Here is a 22253-nt window from a genome sequence, read left to right as displayed (position 1 = left end):
CAAACTCAGGCCCGCGGGCTGATCTGGCTGGCACATCAATCAGGACTCACAAGCGCCCCCTCCTCTGTTGACATTCATTCGCGACCTTCCTTAAATGTAAATATTTTTTCAAAAAATATCAAGGTTGGCCCGCAACTTTGTCTAACTTTTTTTTTTTTTTGGCCCACTGTGTATTTGAGTTTGACACCCCTGTCCTAGATTGTAAGCTCTTTGGGTCCTCCTCTCCTCCTGTGTCACTGTCTGTATCTGTCTGTCATTTGCAGATCCTATTTAATGTATAGCGCTGCATAATATGTTGGTGCCATATAAATCTGTTTACTAATAATATTAAAATGGCCCTGGTGCGTGGATAGGTGAGCTGGCCAGGTTTAGTTCTGCTTTGTAAACTATATAATATAATATATAATAATATCATATTATAAAGTGCATTTAAAAAAAAAAAGGAAGAAAAAGTGGTTTGGCCTCAAAAGAGTTAAGATACTCCCTTTCATATCCAAAAACTACATTTCAGTTCTCCTTTAACTAACACAGCCCATACTTTGTAAGGTTGGAAGTTCATTCAGCGCTATCCCCCTCCTCCTCCTTTTTGGCATGTTGCCCAAAACAAAGATGGCATCCGGGGTTTTCACATCTGAATTGTGATTGGATGAGAATGGTAGCAGCGGCCTCTAGCGGTACAAACTGGAAACTCCCAATGAACTCGACCCCAGATGGCCGCTTGACGTCAGCGAGCGGGAGGGCAGGCGGGAGCTGGCCGGACACAGCTTTCTCCTTCAGCATCACTTCGTTCCCGGGCAGCGAGTCCGGCTTCAATGAGAGCTACCTGGGGTAAGACAGAGCGCTGGGCTGCTGGGAGAGGGAACTTTTCTGGGTGACCACTCTTCATTTTGGGTTGAGGTATTCGGGGTAAAGTCTTATGTTACACTTGCTGGCTCCCTTACCATCCGATTGTATACTTCAAACCAGCAAAGGATTTCTAGTCACAGCTTCCAACTTTCCTAGTGAGTCACCCCTTCCCTCAGCCTTCAGACACTGCTGCAATGAGGAGTGCAGTAAAAGTTGCCCATAGCAACCTGCCAGACTTGTATGGGGTCATAGGGGTCATATATATGGGGCGGCTGTGTCAGGGACTGCTATTGAAGTTGAATTGTTACCCATGGCAACCAGTTGAACATTGATTGAGTGCACTCGCCACCAATAGCTTAACTCAATGAGAGAAGCTATCCCTGCTATTGGTGGCCAGAGCAGGAAGGGGTGGGAGCATCAATTAGGGGCTGATTGATGGCTGCATGGTAACAATATCTAGGCGCTATTGATCGTTTATCGGATTTTTCACCTGTCGGTCAATGTACGCCCGGACTCTGTGCAATATGTCATTGAAAGACTTTTGTAGAAAATCTTGGTAATCCTACCAGAAATCTAGTGCTCTGATAACTTCCTGTGCCTTATACTGCACTGCATCCATTAACATGGTTCTCAGATCTCTCTGAGGACTACAAATCCCCCCCCCCCCCTATGTTATAGAGAAGAGGAGGGGTGATCTGCAATTATGGAACCAATCTGTCCTTGGGTGACAACATTGCTTCTCTATAGATACAGTACAGTCAGCGTTGTCACCCTGGGACAGGAAGTTACTGGATTAGCTAAGTTAAAGGGGGAGGGGAGTAAAGTGACAATAAAAATGGCTCTGGCTACAATGTATTACAATTGTTTATCATGGGTTTAGATCTACTTTCCCTGTATTGCTGTCTTGGGGTCTGACATGTCTCCTAGATCAGCGGTTGCCAACCTTTCGGACCTTAAAGAATACTAAATTCAAAATTTTAAATCCCACACACCATTAATTTGAATTTATTTAAAAAGATAAATACAATTGTAAAAAAATTGATCTTTCTGATGGTTCAGGCTCTGATTCATTGATCAGCTCACGGTAAGTATTACTATTATTATCATTAGTTGCATTACCTTTGGTATTATAAAGAAATGCTAAATATTAGTTTGCATGTACTCACTCATTTTAAGTTTATTTCATTAAAATCTAAGACCAAACAAGAAATGATAGTTATCAAAGTCAAACTATTTGCTACCATTAAATATAGCGGGTAAAGAAAATGCACAGTTAAGGTCATACTTACCTAAAGGAGCATCTGAGAAATAAACAAATGAAATAAAACAATTTGATGAGAATCGGTATTGGCGGAGCGGGGTGACTGTTGTAATGGTGGAAACAATACTGAAGTGTAAAGCTCGGCAATGTGTTACAACTTATTGTGTTACTAAACTGACGTCACACTGCGCCTCCCGTGTTTTTCTGTCTCTAGCACACTACGTGAATTTAGTGCAATATAAAGGTGAAAATTGTCATTCAGCATATCAGAATTTATTAGAAGATTATTTTTGTTTTATTATTAATAATACATATTTTTTTGTGGACCCCCAAAATTTTCTCGTGGACCACCAGTGGTTCAAATACCACCTGTTGGTGACCACTGTCCTGGGGGATATTATACTGCAGGTGACAGGTTCTCTTATATAAGGGATCTGTTCGGTACTGTCATTCATCGCACACACGTGATTGGGTGGCTGTACAGACCATTGCATGTGAAATCTCGGTACTGGGAGAAGAAGATAATCGGTCATCTGGTGCAGTGTTCGGGAGTTTGTGTTCTAGCAGTGCCCGTGATGTGTGCTGTGCTGGCAACAAGGGCCGTTACAGAGACATGATGAGCTGCTATGGGTTCCACTACTCCCATTCAAGTGAATAGGAGCTACTGAGAACTATTTTTTGCAAGCTGCTGCAGCTAATGGCAGCCTGGTTCCCAAAAGTAAAAAATCCATTTTAGCTGCATAGTTATTGTTTTAAAATTTGACAATGTAAGTGGTTACCACTACTTGTAATAATTGCATGTGCCACATCCTTTATAATATAAATAGAATTTACAGGACAACAGACGATTTTTTGGGGACTTTTAAGGCACCAGATTCTCAATGTTTAGTATAACAAACACTTTAATTAACAAATATTATACAAAAAGAATTTTTTAGAGTACAGAAAATAACATAATTTCTAAAAATCACATATTAATACATATAGCACGGAAGTAATGCTGGATTCTCGACGTGTTTCGTGGAGCTAGTCCACTTCTTCAGGAGGAAAAAAAGAAATATAAAAGTCCACATGGCATCATGGTTTCCCCAATTGTTTTCAGATAGCAGATCACTGCAGGAGAGCAATGGGATAGATCTCAGTTCCACTGATCTCATTAAAAGCTGTCCAACATCACACGTCATGCCCCATACGTCATAAGGAACTGCAGCATTTCTTTCTTTTCACAGCAGTATTACCATGCTGTTTAAAATCAGCAGCCACGTGCACAGGAGGTTACTGATTGCTTGCTGAGCTGCCAACCACGCAGGAAAAAAAACCTACACATGTGAAAAGGCCTTAAGGCTTCGATCACACTGCATGCGATATACAAAAACATCAGACTAATGTCTGGCATTTTCAGTGTATGCAGTTCATACAATGCACACATGTCCAGGATTTTCCCCAGCTCCTTTTAGATAGGTGCACCACCCGGCACTTTTCAGTAACCACCCGGCTGTTTTTGTGTGCTTACTGAAGAGTTGGGTCGCAATACATGGGCTGCCACCCAGCTTAAAGAAAATCCAGGTTGAACCCCGATGTCTGTCCATTTTTGTAATAAATGACAGCGATGAAGGTGATTTTGCCATGGGTTGCAGTATAATGTACGACAACATGCGTTCCTATTGTATGAATGAGGTCCAATGGATTGAAGGTCACTACGTTTGTTACAATCTGACCACATCATCTGTCAACAACCATATTATACCAAGGTGCTGATTGGATAGTCCCTGGAGGTCCTCATATACTTTATATACTAGTTTTTGTAGATCTATGTTCGGCCGTACACACATAGTCAGATTATTCAGTTTTAAAGTAACATAAAATCACCTGGAAGTGAAGCTAACAGACACAAGCGACCTGCAATGTCTCTTCTGTCAAAAAAAAAAAAAATAATGCCCTGGTGGCTTTTTGTTTGAACTGTAAACTGTATGGCCCTGCACCGTGTAGTATAGAGTTTGGCTCGGTGTGCAGCAACAATGGCGCCTGCAGAGGGTGCAGCGATCATCACTGAAGGGCAGCTGCACACACACATTCAATAATTGTCGCTGTAAAGGATCGTAGAAAAAGACTGAATGAGTGCTGTACATACAACTGTTCTTCTCTATGGAGAGATGAAAACGTGTGAGCAGCACCCCGCTGTGCTCTCCCCCCTTCACTTGGATTATGATTGTTCATGGATTCGCCATGAATGATGTTGGATGAGCGCTGTACACACATCAGATTCTCGCCTGATACCAGCGATTGTCGGACAAGAATTATCTTACATGAAGTCTGTGCTATAAACGGCACAGATATTAGACTTCTAGTTTGTTGCATTTTCTGCACCTTTTTGGTTCCCACCACCACAGTCCACATTTACACAGCAACAGTTCTGTGCGATGGAGCAGTACAGTTCAGCGGCGCGATTCATCTGCATTTTGCTGCATTTCTTTGGTCTGCAGATCCTATTGCTGTTTGATTTGAATTGCAGGCAGAGCAGGTCAGCTCTTTTCTTATCAAATACTTGGCTCTGTGCTTCAAAGCAAAAGGCAGCACTTTATTTGGATGCTGGTTTGTAGGAGCCCCTATCCTGTGCTTCCCAGAGCCTTGTACCATGACCAGGTCAGGTAGAGTGCTGCCGCGCATGATTTTGTATATTGCATTCCACATTCCACATAATGCATTGCCTCCACATAATGTATATCTAATTAGAAATAAAATAAGAAGCTTTCAGTGTCTGCTGTCATTTTCCAGTCACCAGGACCAAGATGCTGAAACTATTCAAGTTTGCTGCAAGATCTCACTTCCAAAATTAGTTTTTCTCTTAAAGAATGAGCTTCTGTCCGGCTCTGCTCACACAGGTGTTTGCTTCTTGCCAGGTATTGAATGAGAAGCTTTAGAAACACAAAGAATATATTCTTGTTGTGCAAAGTATGTTAAGACCACATTGTGTGATGAGACACAAACCCCCTCAGCAGCAATGTCCTTGGACATCGGATTAGGACTGTGTAGTGACCGAGCAACAATTCCATTTGTGTCTTTTTGGGCAATCAGAGCCCGATGGTTACCAAACAATGGTGACTTGGTGAGGGTAACAATTGTAAAGCTACAATATTTAGAATAACTTTGTCCATCTGGAGCCTCCCTGTGTAGTATTGTACTTTTTATGTGGGTGAGGAGGAGACTTTAATCTGACTAAAGAAACGTAGAGATAACAAACGTTTCCCCTCCCTTATGTGACATCGGTGGGACAGTCCTCAAGCACAAGAAATGTTATATAAGGAAAGTGAGAGAGATTTGCTTCTCTGCACCTTGTGGTACCAGTCATTTTCTTTGCTAGTGAGTGTTGCTGGGATGAGGGTATTTATAACAGCTTTGGGATGAATCATGTAACCCACCCAGTCATCTCTTTAGTACAGCACAGTAAATGTGTACTTGGACTAAACATGTTGTTGATTGTGGCCCAAATGTACCCATGAGCAGCAATGACAGGCCCAGGACTGGTCATCCTTGGAAGGCGGCATCTTCATCGCCAGCCGCACAGTGGACTTCTGTGAAGACAGCCATCCTCTTCAGCCATTGGTGGACCAACTGACGACGTGTCCACAGGATTTACAGCTTTGTGTCCGGCTTGGCCATATACAGAGCTGAGCTTTACACTATAAGGTACAATCACAGTATAGTGTAGAGCTTAAAGAGGAAGGTAACTCAAATCTGCCCAAAACAAAAAAACACCTTCATCGCCACAGAGCAGTCAATCGGTCTGGAGGTTTCCTTCCATCAGGGCCCGTGTTGTCCCGGTTTCCATTTTCGAGCCGCCGTGCTAGGCTCCCCCACCTTTTCCTCTTCTTCCGGGTTCTTCTTCCTACATCACCCGACGCAGGCGTGAGATCGGGTGACGTATTTTGGGAACAATCCCTGCGCATATATGAGAACGGCAATTTTCTGCCCTTTTCACGAAAGGGCTCAGAAGGCATGCACAGAAGCAGCATCCAAGAGCCTCTTGGGACGCGTTTTTTTTATAATGTATAGAAGTGTAACTGTTTTTCTGTTCGTTACAACACTTCACTCTCCTCCAAAGTATTTCCTTTTTTTAGTTCTGATTATTCATACATCCCTGTCATGTCTCAGATATGTGGTCACTTTTTGTTCAGGGTTGAAAAATGCAGTCTTTGTGTCTTTTCCCGTAGATTGCCATCCATATCAGTGATTAATGCTTGAAAGTTCTGGCTTCTGTGGTTGAATAAAGTTTCCGTATCTCAGAGTAGCCTTCCTCATGTTTAATCTGTTATGGGTGGATGATGGGAGGCCCAAGTAAGTTTCTATCTTGCCAGCCTACATGCTTTTTATTTGGGTTAGATGGATATGAGAATGGGAAGCTAGGGTTAAGCAAGAATATAATAATGTGAAGTTTATGGCACTTTTCAGCAACCTCCTGGCTGTTTTTGGGTGGTTACTGAAGAGTTGGGTTACAATACAGGGGCTGCCACTCTCCTACAATTTCTTCCCATCTGGCTTAAAAAAAAAATGCCTGGTTTGAACACTGGTAATTTTTGGAGAGTTCCTTGAAGAACTAAAAGATATTTCAAGGGTTCCCCCACAATAAAAAGGTTGGGTAAAGCTGCAAAGCAACTTTAGGTGGTGGCCAATAGTTGACCAAACACAAATGCATATTGGTGCCAATAAAAATATTTTCATGGATGACCCTAGTTTGGCGCAAGAGTTGAAATTGTTCTAGTTGTTGGCTGCTTTTTTGACCCTCTTGCTGTACTGATATGGACAGATTTGTACCTATGCTCTTCTTGCTTTTTCAACAAATGTACAAGTTGTGGGTCAGTAACTCCATTATAGAGGTTATTGGGTCACTGTTATCGGATAATATTTTCAGAAGGTCAGTGATGGTCACTTCTATATGTTTCTGAACAGTTTGAGCTGTCTATGTGGCAGTCTCAAAGTTGTATGTGTTGTATAGGAACCTCCAAAACCACAGTTACATCATTTACCACCCGTCCATCAGATTACCACAGCACATTCCTCGGAATCTGGCTTTTACATCGAATATTCTACACAGCCCTTCCAGGAACACTTACTGTGCTGAATCTGTGGAAAAGGATTTCAAGAGAAGCTTCGATGCACTTTGCTTTTAGAAATATACTTGTGTTCTTTTTTGCTGCAAACAGGAAGAAAATTGGCACTAGAAAATGTAGAGCTTGACGTTCTAAATGGTGGTTTCGCATGCTATATATAGGGAATTTTAGGTACGTAAAAACTGCAAAGTTAGCTCAACAGAATTACAAATATTTTGGCAGGTAAAACTATTTATGTATTTGGTGGCTATTCTGTTATTCAAGAGCCAGGATCTGCACACATTTTTGGCATTTCATTTATATTCAGTAGTGGGTGAAGTACAATACAGCTTACAAAGAGCCTAAAAATTACTTTGGTTATACAGAACTGGCTTGTATTGGGGTCCTTTACCTGATTTAGACTAGGGATTAAAATGTATTTGGCTCCATATTGTAATCATTATTGATGTTACCCCTTCTTGATCGGCTTTTATTGTGTATGCTTGAAGCTTGTAAAACACTTAGGGTTCTGTGGATGCATCTAACAGTGTACACTCATTGTGCCCAGAGGCCCATGTATGCTCTTCTGCAGCGGTCGCCACCTTTGGGACCTCACGGACCACTAAATTCATAATTTTTAATCCCGTGGACCATTAGTATAATAAAAAATAGAAATTCATTTTAAAATAATTATCTTCCTAATGGTGCCTCATAAGGACTATGGAGGCTCTGATTCATTGATCAGCTCACGGTTAGGTGAAGTATTACTACTGTTACTATTATCATTAGTTGCATTATCTTTGGTATTACTTAAATGCAAAATAATTATTTGCTTTTTCTCACTCTATATGGGTTTATTTCATTGGAATCTAAGACCAAACAAGAAATGATAGTTATTAAAGTCAAACTATTTGATGCCATTAAATATAACGGTTAAAGAAAATACACAGTTAAGGTCATACTTGCCTAAAAGAGCATCTGCGAATTAAACAATGTATTGTGACCCAACTTTTCAGTAACTACCCAAATACAGCCGGGTGGCTACTGAAAAGTGCCCAGTTTTGCGCCCGCCTAAAAGGGGCTGGGGAGAACACTGTTTATTACACTTTTTTATTTTAGGTGAAACCAGCTCAAGTGGTCTTTGCTGGTCACATCATTTGTTCGGAGACTAAATACGCTAAATTATTAGGAAACATTATGGCCCCTTTAATTCTTTCCTTAGGAAATCACAGCCGTTAAGCCACCCAGCTTTGTCTTCTATGCCGTCAACCACTTTGTCATGTGGTTGAGATGCAGTTCTTACTCTGCAACCACTTGGCCAGAAATGACAGTCGCATTCAAAAACATCAAGTAAACTAAAATCACACTTCACCTATTAAATGTGCATTGATATGCAAGCTCCAGACAATTGAGGACTTTGGTGTGTTGGTTCCTGCACATTGGCCCTTATTTATTAAGACTTTCAAAGACTAGAGAGGATAGACTATCCTGGGTGATCCTGCAAACCCGGAATTGATTTCTTCAAATCATTTGCTAATATTGGCAAAGATTTTCAATCCTGGACTAGATCCATTACAGGTTTGATTGATATGTTGGCGCTATATAAATCCTGTTTAATAATAATAATAATAATAATCACCCAGTTTTCAGTGATAGTTTATTCCCTCCAGTCTTGGAGAGCTTTAGGAATTAGGCCCGAATTTTGTCTGTATTCACATTCTCTGTTTTAAATCCTTACATTGTAAATATTATTCTTATCTTTGAATATCATAATCGAGTAATAAAATTAATTTATATTGCTGACTTTCATGAGTCCTTTTAATGTATTTTCTGTATTACACAATATGGTAACCGTGTTCTGTTTGTAAACTTTTTTTTTTTTTGTTATACGCTACATGGGTGATCTTTAGTCCGTCATTATTATTTGCCGTCTGTCATTAAACAAACATTTTTTTTCTCTGATATTTGTTACGGATCATTGTAAGTATGACAGATTTACCGCCTGCTGTAAAATTTCCATTGGTGTCTGAAGCCTTGTGCATGTCAAAACTTGCATAGGAGAGCCGTGCAGCAAATTAACCTTTTCTGGTCGCTGGTTAAAACTTCACCTGAAGCAGAAAGCTGCCCTGACAGATTGAAATAGAAAAGAAACAGAATATGGGCAATATTTACGAGTGGAGTGTTGTCAGAGTGAAGACCATCGGTGACCTTTAAGTCTGCTGAAGTTGGGTTGCTGAATTGTTCAAGCTGAAAGTCACTGAAAAACATTAGGTGTGAGATGGGGATCAACGTGGTGGTCTGCTTCTTTTCATAGAGCCCTTTAAATATGATAATTGTAAAATATTGACAGGTTGGAGAAACACAGCAGAGATTTAGGCTTTGTACACACAAGGATTCTTGTCCGATAATCGCCTCAGGGCTGAGAATCTGACGTGACGACGCTTCTCATTCATGGATCTATCCTGGCGGATCTACGAACAATCGTAATGAAAGTGAAGGGGAGAGAAGGCAGTGGGGTGCCACTCCGTCGTTCCCCCCTCAGAGCAGAACGGTGCTGTATGTACTGCGCTTGTTCATGCATTGTGCAGTCTTTTGTTGTTGGATAGGATCATGAAAGATCCTTTCAAACGACAAATATTGTACGTGTGTACGCTGTTCTTTGGCTCACCCAACATGGCCTGTGTATAGAAGCTGTTGTAAGTTCCATATCAGAGCTGTCAAACATTTTCCCTTGCTTGGCCATATTTTCCAACTGACCAAGTCAGAAAACATTTAATAACGTTTGCCTGACATGCCCTATCAAAAAAAAAAAAAAAATTGCACCTTACAACATGAGATATATTAAGCTTGTGTAGCACTTGTGCTAACAAAATACTAAAGCGCATATAAACTCACCACACTGTTTATTAGCAAGAATAAAACTAATGTACATCCCACTGAGTACAGGGGTCAAGCAGCGTGTAATGTAAAGGGTGCAGGGGTCAGGAGTAAAATATTATACAGGCCAGAAAACAAGGTGCGCAGTTCAAAATTATATAATGTAACTATGAAAGGGTTAGGAGTATAGTCCACAGAACCCTACATTCATTCCTTTAACCCCTAACATAGCAGATCAGTACCCCAATGAGATGTTCCAATAATGCCTACACTCTTACACTTGCAAAGATATGCCCATCCACACACAACTAATACATAAATATAACCCCTCAAGCCTCTTTAGTTCTTTGTCCTCTGGGCTCCTTCAGATTTTTCCGCAGGGACATGCACTTAATACACAGCAGCCGCTCACTACTTTTATGTGTAAACAAAACCAGTGCAGGAGATCTCATGCTACTTGCTTTCTTTGTCTGGTTCTGCTACATCATCTGTTAGAACCCAGAGAGCAAGCAAGTAATTAAAGTCCTTTGTTTACAGGTTGCAGCTGTGGTGTAATAGATGCAGGTCTGTGCATACAGCAGTGTAATTTGGCAAACTGAGATTTGCCCACAAGTTGTGCTAAACAACCCAGTGCTCAAATGTAAAGAAAACCCAGGATGGCAACTCTAAAACACAGCAAAAATTTACATGAACACATTTTGTTTTGTTTTTCTTTATCCCCTAATTCTTTTTCCACTAGATGGCCTAACCCAAAAAATAAATCCCAGCCAACTGGAAGAGGAGCAAAGAGGTATATATATATATATATATATATAAAACATTTGTGTGTAAAAAAAACCATTTACCTTTAAAGTGGAACTAAACCCTGCTACTTGCCTATCCCTATTCCATCACAGGGCTCTATCATCTGGCTTCTTTTCTTCTTCTTACTCTTAAGTTTTTCAGCCATCTTGCCTGGCCATGCTTGGATAAGGAAACTCCCCCCATTGGCACATGGAAGTTCATTTTCAGCACATGCAAGGGAAGCTGGGTTTGCCTGGGAACCACTGTTAAGCTGCGCATGCTCAACAAAGGGACATTGTCTGTTTCTTTTTCCAAAAACCATGTGCCTGAATTGTTAATGTTAAAAGCAGAACTTTAGTGAAGATCTGATTTTTCACAACTGCTATCCAGGGAATGCTAGAGAGCTGTGACCAGCAGAGAGAAGGAACAATAAAGTATTGCTGATAGCACTGGGCTGGTAAATGTCTGCAGACACCTCACCTATGAGAAAAGATGCTGTACATATTTGGAAATGTCTGTACTGGGTTATGTTTGGCAACCAAACTCTTCACTTACACCCACACAATATTCAAGAACTCTAAAAATGATTTGTTTGGAATATGAAAGTCTTTTATCAGAGGTATTAGCAGCACCTGGTAGTTTCAGATGACTGAGAAGAATCCTTGGTTAAACATCTGTCACGTGTAGGAGTCAGATAATGCAGGGAATTTTTGGGGTATGCGATGTGAAACAAAGAATGGGTGACTCAACAAAATAAACTTCTTGTGTAGAGGTGGTATTACTAGTAGCTGTATGAGAATGGCTCATGGGTAGGTGTCTGTTACCAGTGCTGTGACAAATGAAAATATATATTAGGAATGAGCATGAGAACATCTTCTCTCTTGTATATAAAGGTAGGTGCAATCCTCATAGAAGACAAAGAAATCTAATCGTCCCTTGGATCCAGTACAGAGCGCAAGTAGCAGTCAGAGGTAAAATTGACAGTTTAAGAAATGCCCATTAAAGAGTCCACGGTTTTCTCCCCAACCCCTTTTAACTGTGCGCTTCACTTGGCACTTTTAAGTAGACGTCTAGCTGTCATCAAACAACCACTGTAGCTGGATTTTCTGTAGAGAGAGCTGTCAGAAAGTTTGGGCATAATAGGAAGGTACATAAATGATGCAAATATATATATTATGCATACTAAGGGCAAAGCATTAAAGTTAGGACAAAGTAAAGGGGGGGCCGGGCAATAGAAAGGGGCCACACATAGAAGTTACAGGATGCCTATGGCACAAAACTGGGAATACCAAATTTGGCATGTATTGCACCGCCCATGTTTTGACCACCCGGCTACATCCTTATCCCTACGGGGCTATAAAAAATAACACTCTGGGGAGAACGCTGGTCCATATTGCTTTCATCCTTAAAAATAATAGGAATTAGGAGTAGAACGTTTTATGTGCTACAAATAAATCTCACACAAGTAACTGAATTGACGTGTGAGAATTTTGAGGAAAGTCCCTGTAATTTTCTGCAGGCCTTAGGTAGGAGTGTTTGAGATCAGCATTTATTGTTGGAAAAGCCCAAAGTAAACCTTTACTCGAGAAATAAATATTTGGTTTGTTATATAGAACATTTAGAATTCTTAAAGTGGCACTAAAGTCCCAAAATGGGGCAGGTGGGTATTTTAAAATTTTGTTTTTACAAAATTTTTCTTTTCTGCCCAATCACTGCTCAGCTGCCAATTTTTGCTGACCTGTGCATTTCAGGAGAGTTTGCTAGGAAAACCGGGCATTCTTGGCTTCCATAGCACATGCTGGAAATGAATAAATTCTTGGGAGCCTGAATGGAAGTGAAATCATCCTGATGACCAAAGAACATAAGGACGGAGATGAAAAGCAGGAAGATGGCAGCACCCAGCGATGGAATGAGGATAGGTAAGTAGTGTGGGTTTAGTTTCACTTGAAATGTGCCTAGGCAGTCCTATGCAGAAAAAGGTACCATTTGTCTAGAAAATCTGAAAAGTGAGCTCCCAGGCCACATATTTGTATTGTGAACCATGGGCAAGGCTGCCCCAACTACCGGTACTAATCTCACAAAATTTGCTTTAAGATTTGGTAAAGTCTCCCTGATCTCATTGCTAGAGAGGAGAGGAAGCAAAGCCACAGGCAATAATCGGTTAGTCATTTTTTTCCTCTGCTTGCCTTTTTTGAGCCTCAGCTTCCTCGGTTTACATCTTCTCAATATTCATCATACTAATTCTCCTTAGTCGGCTACATTCAAACTGCTTCATACAGTGTAAAATATAGACTAGCTTCTAGTATCGTCAAGAAACAAGATTAGCAGAATAATCTTTATCTTTTTAAATACTAACAATGGTAATATTTTAAGAACAAACCAAGAAATGCATGGAAAAAGCACAGCCTAGAAATTGCTTTTCAGCACAGGTATTCTTGTAATGACACGGTAATGCATTAAGTAGACAAACAGATTTCTTAAGATCTCCCACATCTGTTCTGTTCTCCTTCCACCAGATGTCTTACCAATGTAATTTGCAATTTGTTTTTGTCTTTCCTAGTAATACTAGAACTTTGCAATGGGAGATTTTTGGTACTGGAGCCAATGAAGAGTGTGAAAAGCCAGTGATCACTTTAACACACCAGACTATATCCATTGATAAAATTGTTGTTTGCCATACTGACCCCTTAAATCTCCTACTTCTGTATAAACCAGTGCCTGAGCCGTGTAATTATGTAATTCATTACTCCTGAACATAGCAGACTGCATGCAGGACAAAAACTTGTACATCAAAAAACTAAAGTTACTCCATAAAGGTTGCATTGCCTCTTTATTTTAATCTTTTTTTGGAAAGTACGTTGAGCAGCACATGCAGAGCTAATGCCAGGCATATTGGCATCCCCCTGGGCTGCTGGCAAAGAAGTAACTCCTTTGCACATGCACTGGTGTTTTATCTTTAAGGCCTGGACAATCTGGAACCCAAAAGAGGACTAAATGAAGAAACGACACCTGCAATAGAGAGTGCAATAAAAAAAAAACTGCGACCAGACAGGTAAGTTTATTATAGAAGGGATATCGCCATTCTGTCCATTCTGCAATCGGCAACCTGCCTGCTTACAATTTGTTTCAGTTCTACTTTAAAGCGCCCAGTAGCACTGTTAGGTGTGACACCTTTTAATTTTTGCCTTTTCAACACTTCGAAGCAATATCATCGTTGATAAAGATTTACTTCCATTGACCTGTAGCGTGTGTGTGTTCCCCCTCACTCCTGTTGTGGTGTTTCCTGTGTTGATGGATACAGGATATTTTCCATTGTTCCATTCTTTGATCACTGACCACAATACGTCATTTCTTGTTCTGTCTCTTCAAAACAAGGTATTTTCAGCATGAAAGTTTATAGCAGGTGTTTGAACCAGTTAGGTGACACAAACCTCTAGTTATTTTTTTCTTTTATATTTTACTTGGTATTTTATCACATTCTATTTATTAGTAATGGAAGGGAGTTGCAATCTGAAAAGGGGTAGCTGCAGTTGTGTGAACTTCCTCATGAATTGTCATGGAAGGCCACTCTTTATTCTCATCTTGTCATTCTTGCCTTTGGTCTAAGGTATAGATCCAAATAATTAGGGTTCCAAGGGCAGGCACTGAAATGTGGTTTCTTTTAGGATTCATGGGCATACACCCAATTGTAGAAAAAGAATCGTAGCACTCGTATTGTTTCTGATTGAATGTGAGGTACCAGCTGAGAAAGTTTGGCATATTACAAGGGTGCCCTATGGAAGAAAGCTTCTAAAGCTGTAGCAGACCCCTCCAACATAGAGGCAGCCCTGGGGCAGATCTCTCAAAGGGTTGAATTCCTCAGCTTAGTATAGAGCAGCCTATTTCTCCTCTACATGACTGAGCAGCTCGACTATGGTGATATGTGGACGAGTGATAATGCAGCATATAAGTTTAGGCGTACCTAAAAATTTATTTTACATGTGTTCTCTTTTCTTTGTTATTATTGAGCACTAATACCCTGTTATTTTGTGTCTTCTTTCAGGTCTTGCAACAGTCACATTTTTTAATTTTTTTTTACTTTTTGATTTACTTTTTTGCGTGGGGTAGAAGATGAAGAACGAAATTTCTGCAGTTGTGTTTTTTCTGTCCAAGCTATTGAAAAATAATGTAAATTTAAGGTTGGAAGACATTGAGACGTTTTCTGAAGAACTGAGCAGAATTCTGTATGAGAAGTATGTCAATCACTGGTACCCGGATACCCCATCCAAAGGACAAGCATATAGGTATGGGAATACCAGTCACAAAAGGGCTGGCTCGCCCTAATTGTTAACTATAACTGGCTTTTGTTTTAGGCAGGTTATTAAAAGCTGAACTTAAGGCACAACTAAACCCCTGTGATTGGCCTGTCGACGTTCCATTGCAGTGCATTGTCATCTTCCTACTAAAGACTATCTTCATAAGTCTCAATTGTTCATGCTGGGATGACTTAACTTCCATGCGGGCACATGTGAGTTAAATCATCCCCGACACGGGCAAGGGAACCCTGGCATTCAGTCAGGTAAGTAAGACAGATTGCAGAAGAGATATCATACATCCCCTTCTGCAATAATGAATTGCCTGATTGAACATTAATAAAAGTGGAAGTTTAGGCAGGTAGCTATGTACTACTTTTTCTGCCAATAGGGTTTGTATGTTTGTCTGTCCATTACTGAGCTTTATACAGCTTTTGTATTTTGGGTATAGGCCGTACCAAGATGTTCTATCTAAAACTTTCAGCCTGCTGATTTGTCAATGAGCGAGCAGCAGATAAGGTCAAATCTCTGTTTACTACGTTATCGGCTTGTCTCTTGTCAGCATTTTGGCATGCTACATGCCTGATATTCTCAAAACGGTGCCTTAATGGATATTGTGCTGTCTTGGTTGTGTACCTACCTAAAGTTCAGCTTTAATCAATAGGTGTCTTACTTCTCACTTGAGCTATTTTTACAAACTGGTAAATCAGATGAGTGAACTTTTTGGTTTGTTGGTTTGAATGACTTCTAATCTCAACACTTCTAGGAGCATAGCCTGTCATTGTTGCCCCAATGATGTCTTCTTTTGGGTTCATGTGAAGCCCATACAAGTCACTAAAGGAGGCCTGTGCTGGTAGAAAGGTTTGGTATTTTCTTAAAGGAGGCTTTTATTCATTTTAATGAAGTCACAGAAATGTGCAATCAGACAGTCCTGAACACCTTTATTGCATGGGCTTACCTACTTGGTGATCTGGTTCAGAGTCTGTGAAGGGAGTTTAGTTTGATTGTGTACAGTCCAGCAGGCACCAGAGAAAGCCAATGCACTCCGTAATGTAAAGGACTTGGTCAGACGCACATTACCCCCTTTCCTTGCAGTTCAAGTCTGTGTAAGGATACTTGCACTGATGGTTGGGATGTTGTTCAGCTCTGCCAGCATAGGGCACTAGGGTGAGAGCTGGAAACAACCTTTTTCTATAAATTGCCTACTTTATACCAATGTAACTAAAATAGTGATTCCAGTACATGTAAAAACAAATTTTTTTCTCCCCTTCTCAGATGTATCCGTGTGAACAGATATCAAGGCGTTGATCCGGACCTCCAGAAGGCTTGTTTCAACAGTGGTCTAGTGTATGAAGACTTGGGATTACCCAAAGAAATGACTTTATGGGTGGATCCCTGTGAAGTGTGCTGCAGGTAAATCATGACAATGTAAGGTGGCCATAGACCTCAAAGACTATTTGGATATGGAAGCACAAATCTGATAAACTTTTCTTTAGCCATACACAGGGACTCATCGCTTGTTCTTTCAGTTTGGGGAGAGCCCCCAATTCCATGTGCTTTGCTGTCATAAACCTTGCGTATTGCATCCAACTCCCCTCTACTCAATGCACTAAAGCTGACCTGCTCTGATTTTTTTTGTAAGTTGAGCTAATACGTGTACTGACTTCCACCTGCTTGTTTTTGCAACTCGTTTCTTCTTCTTTTTCAAGTCCATGAAACCTAAAACTGTCTTGATACATTTCAGACAAAAGTCTTATATTTTTATTTTTTTTTCCTAAAAAGCAGCCACAGCACAAGTTAGAAGCCCGTCCCTTGTCTACTGGCTTTTTGACATTTGGCCCTGCTCCCCTTAATATGCTCTGTTTTTTCCAATATTGTTAGTCTATCCAGGATTTACCAAAAACATAAAGAAATCTCTGACTTGTGTATCCTCCCATATCCTATTAGGCTCTGGCTGCAGAGGGTTGTCTGTTTTACTCTCTTGTCCCCCTAGGTATGGAGAGAAGAACCCATCCTTTGTGGTGGCTACTTTTGACCGTACAGATGATGATGATGATAAGATGGAGATTCCTCAGCAAGTGAATTATGCCATGGAGAAAGTTACATCCGATTACCATTCCGGCTCTTCTTCAGATGACGAAGTGTACATAAGTCATAAAAATACCCCACCTGCTCCATTAACTCCATTAACACCCAGGACTTGTGATGTTTACCAGGTATGTGAATGGATTTGTCTGTTTTCAGCATGCTTGGGGGGTCATTAAATCTCCTTTCAGTTTAGGTCAGTAAACAAAATTTAGGGAAGAGGAGGGGGTTGGCTACATGATTTGCATGGGTCATCATTTTCTTGTATCCTGGTAAATGAAATGGTGTAGCTCTGTTTCAATTTGCTATAGAAATTGAGAAATTATCCTCTGCATGATAGGAAAATCTTCAATCCAACCCATTTTTAGGATCCCTCATTCCTTCTTTAGTACAATGCTAGCTTATCACATTTGATGCTCCAAATTCTAAATCCTAATTCCAGCTGTCCTCTGGCCAGTTAAGTGCTGCAGTACTCTGAGCTAAAGCCAGGAAGGCGACGTTCCCACCCCTAAAAATGTGTCCCTGACCGCCTGGACTCTGGGTTCAATAATGTTGACTGTTATGCACAAGTGCATTGAACTGTTATTGTATATGATCTTTGGATTTGTCCATTGCAATAACTTGTGAATAATTGCACATTTTACTGTCAGATTCTATTTTAAAAGGACTTCTAATGTAAATGTTGACTAGACTAAGTAGCTTCCCATCTGGTTTCACCTGTAACCCTAAAACAGGTAAAAGTATTCAGATAAAAGTATAAAGCACAACAAAAGACTCATGTTCCCCTTTAGCTAACTTACCCCATCATATTACACATCACATTATAACATTTTAAAATCTGCAAGAAAGACATTTTTGCGCTTGCCCTTATCCAAGCAACCCACCCCCATAACATTCACCAGTTTACTAAACCTTTATTGGAATATTTAGGTGTTATGCTGTGTGCTGACCACATTTTGTTCCGTGCATTGACTTCCCTTTACACATTTATAGATCTATTATAAAACAGAATTTAACTTTCACTGAGACATTTGCTGATGCAGACCTTGAAAATTCTCCACCAGAGAATGTTTCAGTGAATGTCAGGTTTGGTGTTTTAAAAATCCCCCCTAAGATTTGTTTCTATAAATCTGAACGACTCGTTACCACACTGATCAAAATGTATTTGTGTGCCCTTCCATTACACATCGGAAATGTTACAGGGCGATGAAGGAGTTAATGATCTGTGCAGCTGAGTGGAGCTGAGGTCAGGATAAATCTGATGTCATATCTTCTCATTTCCTTGTTTTCTTGCATTTCAGTGTCAGGCTCATTTGCTCCTAAGCAACAGATCTTTGTGCTAAAATAAGCTGTAAATACCCCTATAAGGCGGAATTTCTTGGAAATACTGAAACTGCAGGGATGTTATAAATAGAAGAAAGTGTATATCCTTTATCTAGATTTGTACCAGCTCACAATTCTGATCAATTCTGTAGCTTCGCCAGGATTTTAGGTTTTCAGAATTTGTTCCATCAGCTCCTTCAGCTTCATCCTTCATTTTGGCCCCAAAATCAGAATTGCTTATTCAAGGCCATGTATCAATATGGAATTTTAATTGGAACTTAACCAGGAAAGAAATATGTGCCATAGCTGACTTGTAAAGATGGAGGTCTCTGGGTTGTTATACATGTCCTTTTGTGAACTCAATCACCTATGTTAGAATCAGAATGAACATCCTGAAGAGTATACCATCTAAAACAGGTTCTCTTTATTATTATATTCTTTAGTGATCTCAACCCCAGAATATTATTTTGTTAAAATTATTATCATTCTAAAACTACACACGGCAGATAATCGTCACCCAAGCAAAACAGTCATACTCGTCTCGGGCAAAAATCTGATGTTATTTATGGATTTATGAACAACGCATCAGGAACCAATACAGTGCTTCATCATCTGTCACTGAAAACTATCAAAAAACTGTTTTCATTGTCAGTTCTCTGATCTCCATCGGACGCGGCATAAGTGTTTTTTTGCCTCCTAGTATCCGATAAGATTTAAGCTATGTTGTAAATAGTTGGAGAATGGAGATCTCTATCTGACTGATTGTGAGATGATTCTGATGAAATAAGACCTCTCATTCACTAGGGATGCAGCCATTCCTTTAAGAGTTGGCCAGCACCTTGGTCTTTGGGTTTTTATCCCCAGAAGCCACAGACCCAGATTGTAAATTAACCTCCCTAGCGGTAACCCTGAGAGTGACTCGGGGTAGAAAAAAGTTGCTACAAGTGGTAACCCCGAGTCACTCTCGGGGTTGGAACACCTAGGGAAGGTTAGTAAATAGAGCGCTTACCTGATCAGCCGGGGTCCCGCGCCGCCCAGCGCCGCGATCTTCGTCTTCTTTCTTCTTCCTGCTTCTGCTCTGATGAGTCACCGGGGGAGTTTCCGATGATGTCGGTGCGCGTGTACGGCCGGGCGGGGCGGGAAATTCAAAATCCACTTGTATTGCATTCAATACAAAATAACTGTATTGAAAGCAATGCATTGGATTTTTATGTGTAAAAGCAGTACATTGATTTCAAGAACATTTATTTTAATGTTTTTTTTTTTTTTTTAATTTATTCAATGTATAGTTTTTAAATGATTTTGTGTTTCAAACTTTATTATTCTCATACTATTATATTATACTGTAAAATAAACTTTCATGAAAAACAATGTACCGCTTTTAGACATATAAAACCAGAAAGAAATGAACCGCTAGGGAGGTTAAAGGAATATAATAGGCTTTGCAATTGATAACTCTCATTATCTTAACCCCCCTAGCGGTCTAATTATGTCAGAATTTGTATGTCAAAAGCGGTACATTGTTTTGCGTGGAAATTTGTTGTTTAATTTAGTCCTGTAATTCTTAGGAATAACTCTCGGGTAGGATAAAGTTTTAAACACAAATCCTGAATAATATTATAATATAAAATTTCAAATATATCAAATTTTATTTGTTTTTTTTTAAATAATTTTTTTAAAATTTGTCCAAACAAGGGTACAATATTAGAATAAACTTTTGGATTTATTATGATTTTTTTTTATTTAACATTATCACTGAGATCAATCTTTTAAAAGCAGATTACAATGTAATCTGCTTTTAAATTTCCCACCAGGCCACGCCTTCCCAGCATACTGTGGCTTCACGCATCACATCAATAAAGCCGAGAATGTGATGCAGGAGCCGGCTGGGGATCCCTGGCGTCCACTGGATCGTGGGAAGCACGGCAGTTAATGTGATGAAGGGGTGCTGACTGCAATCATCCCATGCAAGCAGAAATCATTTGCTTTTGTTTTTTACATTCCCTTGTGCACGATTGGGTATTCCTTGCACAATGAATTTTCATCACATTCACAAAGCTAAATGAATTATCTCTTGCAGAGTGTTAATTCACCTTGGTAAATAGCCTAAACTTTAGTAAATCGACCCCATTGACTCGGAACGTGGTAAGTGGTGCAACCCTAATAACTTTTGCTCAGTGTTCTTTGTCTAGTGTTGCACTGTTCTCCCAGAAGTTGGGTGGGAAAAAGCTGTAGTCAGCTGGTCAAAAATTGAGCAGAGCAACACAAATTTATTGTTCCATAGGAATCTCTCAACCCCTATAATTCTGTCAGCTTTCTACTGCCCCCTATACTATGTTTCAACTTTCTAATGGCCACCTACTTAGTTTGCCCTAAGTGTCCAGTGCTCTTGTATTGTGACCTAACATTTCAGTAACCACCAAAAGCTGCTGGGTGGTTTAATCTAAAGTTATGGTCAGAGTGCCCAGCTAAAAGGGGCTGTGGAGGACATAGTGTTGATTTGGTAACCCATTCTTGTATGTTCTTTTCCAGGTGCCTGAGTTTGTGCCACAACTGACTTTTCCTACTTGGAATAAGAACCCAAAGAGGAGGCTGAGCTCCCACTACCAATATCAGCCGCGTTTGCCTGCTTACCAACAAGGAAGAAATAAGGTTTATGGGCAGGTGCCTTGGATCCCACCTGTGATGCAGAATGAACGGAACCACTGGGCTAATTTACATATGCTAAGCGCTGGCCGTCAGTGCTTGGCCTAAGGTTCAAGTGTAGTCACAATATGGAGGGAGTGTGCACATGTGCGCAACACAGAAATTAACAGGCGACTGTATTGTGGTGCGAGGAGTGCACTAATTATTTCCAAAGCTTTAGAAATCCCCTTTTTTTTTTTTATTTAGCACTTTCTTGTGTAGTACATGGAGGACTTACCCTTCGGCAGCACCTAACCGGACTTCATAGTCTATCAACAGCACTACCTACAGGCCAAATGTAACATTGCAGTTGTTGGTCTTCAGTCCTCCTGCTGGGAGGTTAAAATGCCTCCAATGTTACTTCAGACGTGTTCCAAGCAGCTTGGGGCTTTCTAATTTTCTTTTTTATTATCATGTTTAATATGTATTAACAAAAGGATTGCACAACCCATCATAGGCAGATGTTGCCATATTTTTGTTCTTTCTGAACCGCAAAAAGGAATGCGGTCAGCGCAGAGAAACATGTAGTTCAGAGTGTGGTCACTACACTATGAATACAAATATACAAAGTCAAATATTATTGCTGGACCAAATTGCATAAGCATCCTTTTTCTACTTTTTTTCTTTTTTTTATTTAACAAAACTTTGTTGCACTTTTTGTAATTTGCAGAACACTTTTCTTTTGGTTAGGGTTCTAGTTAAGTGCCTGAGTATTTTTTAATATTTATATATTGTGACTTGCACAGAATCATGTTAATCAATTGTCGTCCTGGAAGTTTCTATACCAAATGTATTTATTTACAAAGTCAATTTAATATTTTATGTATTAGACTAATAAATGACATTTTTATTGTAATAATTATAGTTAATAAAAATAATGTATTGCAGCAACGTTGAACAATGGAGAAATTATTGAGTTGATGTTACAGAGATGCTGACATTTGGAACCTATTTATGTGTTGGTAACACTGATATGGTGTACCGCACTGCACATTCTGGGTCATGAATAGTTGG

At 40.0% G+C, this 22253-nt stretch overlaps 1 protein-coding gene across 1 annotated transcript; it reads left to right on the top strand.

The window, feature by feature from the left end:
- Nucleotides 1-681: 681 nt before the first annotated feature.
- BTG3 (BTG anti-proliferation factor 3) lies at nucleotides 682-22140 on the top strand. The gene is made up of 5 exons (XM_072432114.1): nucleotides 682-828; nucleotides 14897-15137; nucleotides 16422-16559; nucleotides 17140-17362; nucleotides 21087-22140. The coding sequence occupies exons 2-5, from the start codon at nucleotides 14965-14967 to the stop codon at nucleotides 21306-21308; spliced, it is 756 nt and encodes a 251-aa protein (XP_072288215.1). The 5' UTR covers nucleotides 682-828; nucleotides 14897-14964; the 3' UTR covers nucleotides 21309-22140.
- Nucleotides 22141-22253: the final 113 nt, after the last annotated feature.

Source organism: Pyxicephalus adspersus, chromosome 1, assembly GCF_032062135.1.
Source record: "Pyxicephalus adspersus chromosome 1, UCB_Pads_2.0, whole genome shotgun sequence".
Taxonomy (NCBI): Eukaryota; Metazoa; Chordata; class Amphibia; order Anura; family Pyxicephalidae; genus Pyxicephalus; species Pyxicephalus adspersus.
The sequence above is the reverse complement of the archived record's forward strand: the minus strand, read 5'-3'. Positions and strand labels throughout refer to the sequence as shown.

What these genes read in the sequence shown, in the direction of transcription:
- BTG3 (XM_072432114.1), top strand. Translation starts at nt 14,965, where the DNA reads ATGAAGAACGAAATTTCTGCAGTTGTGTTTTTTCTGTCCAAGCTATTG. An exon ending in CCCTGTGAAGTGTGCTGCAG is followed by an intron (nt 16,560 to 17,139) that starts GTAAATCATGAC and finishes TTGTCCCCCTAG; the next exon opens with GTATGGAGAGAAGAACCCAT. An exon ending in GGACTTGTGATGTTTACCAG is followed by an intron (nt 17,363 to 21,086) that starts GTATGTGAATGG and finishes GTTCTTTTCCAG; the next exon opens with GTGCCTGAGTTTGTGCCACA.